Source organism: Coturnix japonica, chromosome 24 (assembly GCF_054131305.1).
Source record: "Coturnix japonica strain WE chromosome 24, WE-NBRP24, whole genome shotgun sequence".
Classification (NCBI taxonomy): Eukaryota; Metazoa; Chordata; class Aves; order Galliformes; family Phasianidae; genus Coturnix; species Coturnix japonica.
Genome location: NC_140686.1, coordinates 1,424,099 through 1,427,226, shown reverse-complemented (window position 1 = coordinate 1,427,226; position 3,128 = coordinate 1,424,099). Strand labels below are relative to the sequence as shown.

At 47.9% G+C, this 3,128-nt stretch overlaps 1 protein-coding gene across 1 annotated transcript; it reads left to right on the top strand.

Annotated features, from left to right (window-relative positions):
• Positions 1-1,284: 1,284 nt before the first annotated feature.
• Positions 1,285-1,851, top strand: LOC146756948 (olfactory receptor 14J1-like). Its single transcript, XM_085523280.1, has one exon. The coding sequence runs from the start codon at positions 1,285-1,287 to the stop codon at positions 1,849-1,851; it is 567 nt and encodes a 188-aa protein (XP_085379406.1).
• Positions 1,852-3,128: the final 1,277 nt, after the last annotated feature.

The following is a 3,128-nucleotide window of genomic DNA, read 5'->3' as shown; positions in this document are numbered from 1 at the left end:
ATGTAGCACCGCATGTTTCTTTACTGTAGAAAAAGTCTTCTGCTCCAGCTGAGGGCTTCTGTACTGCAGTGTCAGAGCACAGCCGTGAGGGCTGCATGTCCCAGCACGGCTGCAGGCTGTGCAGCCGGGGCTGCAGGCGGGTGCCCAGGGCTGTCCTGCAGAGCAGGGTCCCTGCTGTGCCCCAGGGGCTGTGTGCCGGGTATGGGACTCTGCCGCCTGCCAGGCTCAGCACTCAGCCTGCCCGGGGAGCTGCCCAGGGCGCTGCGGGGAGACGTGTGGGGGGAAGGAGCCCCCCGGCAGGGCTTGTGCTGCCACAGCTGCTGCCTGGGGCAGGGGGATCACAGATCTATTGCACAGCTCTGTTTCCTAGGGCCCTTGGAAGAGGAGATCCAAGGCAGGGGATTTCCATTTCCTGTTCTGAGGTAAAACGAATTGTAGGCAGAACGTGGCAGTCATACTTCTGAGAATTTTTCTTCAGTCAGTTGCTTGTTTTGTGAACAGTCATACGTGTTGTGCTTCCAGTCTCCCATTTTTTGAAGGATGGAAAGAATATTAATTATCATCATTTTCTGTAGGTATGAATAATTCACTTTAGCTGCAAACAGGTAGCTTTTTCTAACTGAATTTGAATGGCACAGAGGCTCCTTTTGGGGCGCTAAAAGCAGTTGGGTAAAGATATGAGACAGGAAACAGATGAAAATATCCAGGGAGACAGGATAAGGTAAGAAAGTAAGAGGAATGGTTAGAGCTCCAAATGCTGTTTCTGCCTACGGAATGCTGAAATTTATGAAATTAAATGCAAATAATGGTGCTAAATGTACACTGTTGTAGGAGAATGAAAACATTTCATATTATAGCAGGAGGAGTGTCTCTGAGAATGGTCTGGACTTGTCATTATCTTCTGCACTCTGAACAGGACTCCAAGCCCAACAACAGCAGATGCCCAACAGCAGCTCCATCAGCGAGTTCCTCCTGCTGCCATTGGGAGACACGTGGCAGCTGCAGCTCCTGCACTTCTGGCTCTTGCTGGGCATCTACTTGGCTGCCCTCCTGTGCAACGGCCTCATCAGCACAGCCGTAGCCTGCGACCGCCGCCTGCACACCCCCATGTACTTCTTCCTCCTCAACCTGGCCCTCCTCGACCTGGGCTGCATCTCCACCACTCTCCCCAAAGCCATGGCCAACGCCCTCTGGGACACCAGGGCCATCTCCTACGCAGGATGTGCTGCACAGATCTTTTTCTTTCTCTTCTTCATCTCAGCAGAGTATTCCCTTCTCACCATCATGTCCTATGACCGCTACGTTGCCATCTGCAAGCCCCTGCACTACGGGACCTTGATGGACAGCAGAGCTTGTGCCACCATGGCAGCAGCTGCCTGGGGCACTGGGGTTCTCTATTCCCTGCTGCACACTGCCAGTACGTTTTCACTGCCTCTCTGCCAAGGCAATGTTGTCAACCAGTTTTTCTGTGAAATCCCCCAGATCCTCAAGCTCTCCTGCTCAAAATCAAATCTCTGGGAAATTGTATTTCTCATTTTTAGTGCCAGTTTAGCCTTTGGCTGCTTTGTTTTCATAGTGGTGTCCTATGTGCAGATCTTCATGGCTGTGCTGAGGATGCCCTGTGAGCAGGGACGGCACAACGCCTTCTCCACATGCCTCCCTCACATGGCCGTGGTCTCCCTACTTTTCAGCACTGCCTTTTTTGCCTACCTGAAGCCCCCGTCAATTTCCTCCCCACTCCTGGATCTGACAGTGGCGCTTCTGTACACAGTGGTTCCTCCAACACTGAACCCTGTTATCTACAGCATGAGGAACAGGGAGATCAAGCACGCTCTCAGGAAGGTGTTGTAATACGCACTATTCCAGCTTCCATAAAATGCACAATTTCCTCATAGGATTCCCACTGTTGGTTCTCTATATTTTATGTATCTTTAGTTGTTTGATTATGTAAGATATAGCTACGCGTGGAAAAAAAAAAAAAAAAAAAAAATTTATTGAATATATAATTAGAACTTATTTCTTTTCTACCTGTTTTCCATTTTCTCACTCCAAGAGCTCATGTAAACATGTATCAAGATTCCCTGAAGATGTTAGAAGATACCTAAAATGTTTTCAAAAAAGACATTTGCTTAGGTTTTCTGTCTTCATACTTTGTCTGGATTTTGGTAGGTACAGCCACAGACAGCAGCTCAACGTGCTCTTTTCATTTCTGATCTCTTTACACCACCACAGTGCTCTCAAGTCCTCTCATTTTTGCAGGCCTGAAGGTCTTCTATGTCTCCCAACAGTCCTGTTCTCTACAGCAGCACTACAGGACAGCAGTCATTAGCCGGCAATATGAACAGGTCTGTCAGAGCTGGTCTCCTTGCCAGCACTGCCGTAACAAGAGGGCTCCTTTAGAGCAGGGCCAGAGAACTGGAGGCCTCTTCCAAAGCTGGTGGAAGTAATATACCTCAGGAGCTGCTCCCTGAGAAGACCTTGAAATCTTCTGGTGCATTTCACTGACTGGCAGGGATAGTTTCAGATGTCCCAAGGAGGTTTGTAAGGGACTCAAGGCAGTGCTGAGGTTTAGAATTTGTGGTTTGAGGACAAGATAAAAAGAAAAAGATTATAAGTATGATAAATGCATATATACATATATATATATAGTATATTTTCACATATATACAATATAGGCAGTTGCTAACACATATGCATATACTAATACATATAGATATCATACATAGAAGATAATAGTTTATATGCGTATTTGTTTGCAAGTCCAGAACCTGTTGCAGGGGTTTCAACAGTCTCAAGGTTCACTATAGAAACTGGAGAGGCTTTTTTCCTATTTCAGGAGTTGGAGCAACTGCAGAGCTCATTGCCAGAGCTGGAATCACCACAGGACCTGTGATTGAAGTTGGAGCAGCCACTGGGCTCATCGGAGGGATTGGAGTGACCACAGTGCTGTACCTCCTGGCACAGTGCACCTCCCTTGGGAAGCCTTTGTTTTATTTTCTTATAGCAATACTTAGAGCAGCTACAGCACCTGTAGCAGGAGTGACTGCAGAGCTCATTATGAGGGGTGGAGTGACAGCGGGATCTGTCCCAGAGCATGGAGCAGCCAGAGAACGTGTAGCAAAACTTTG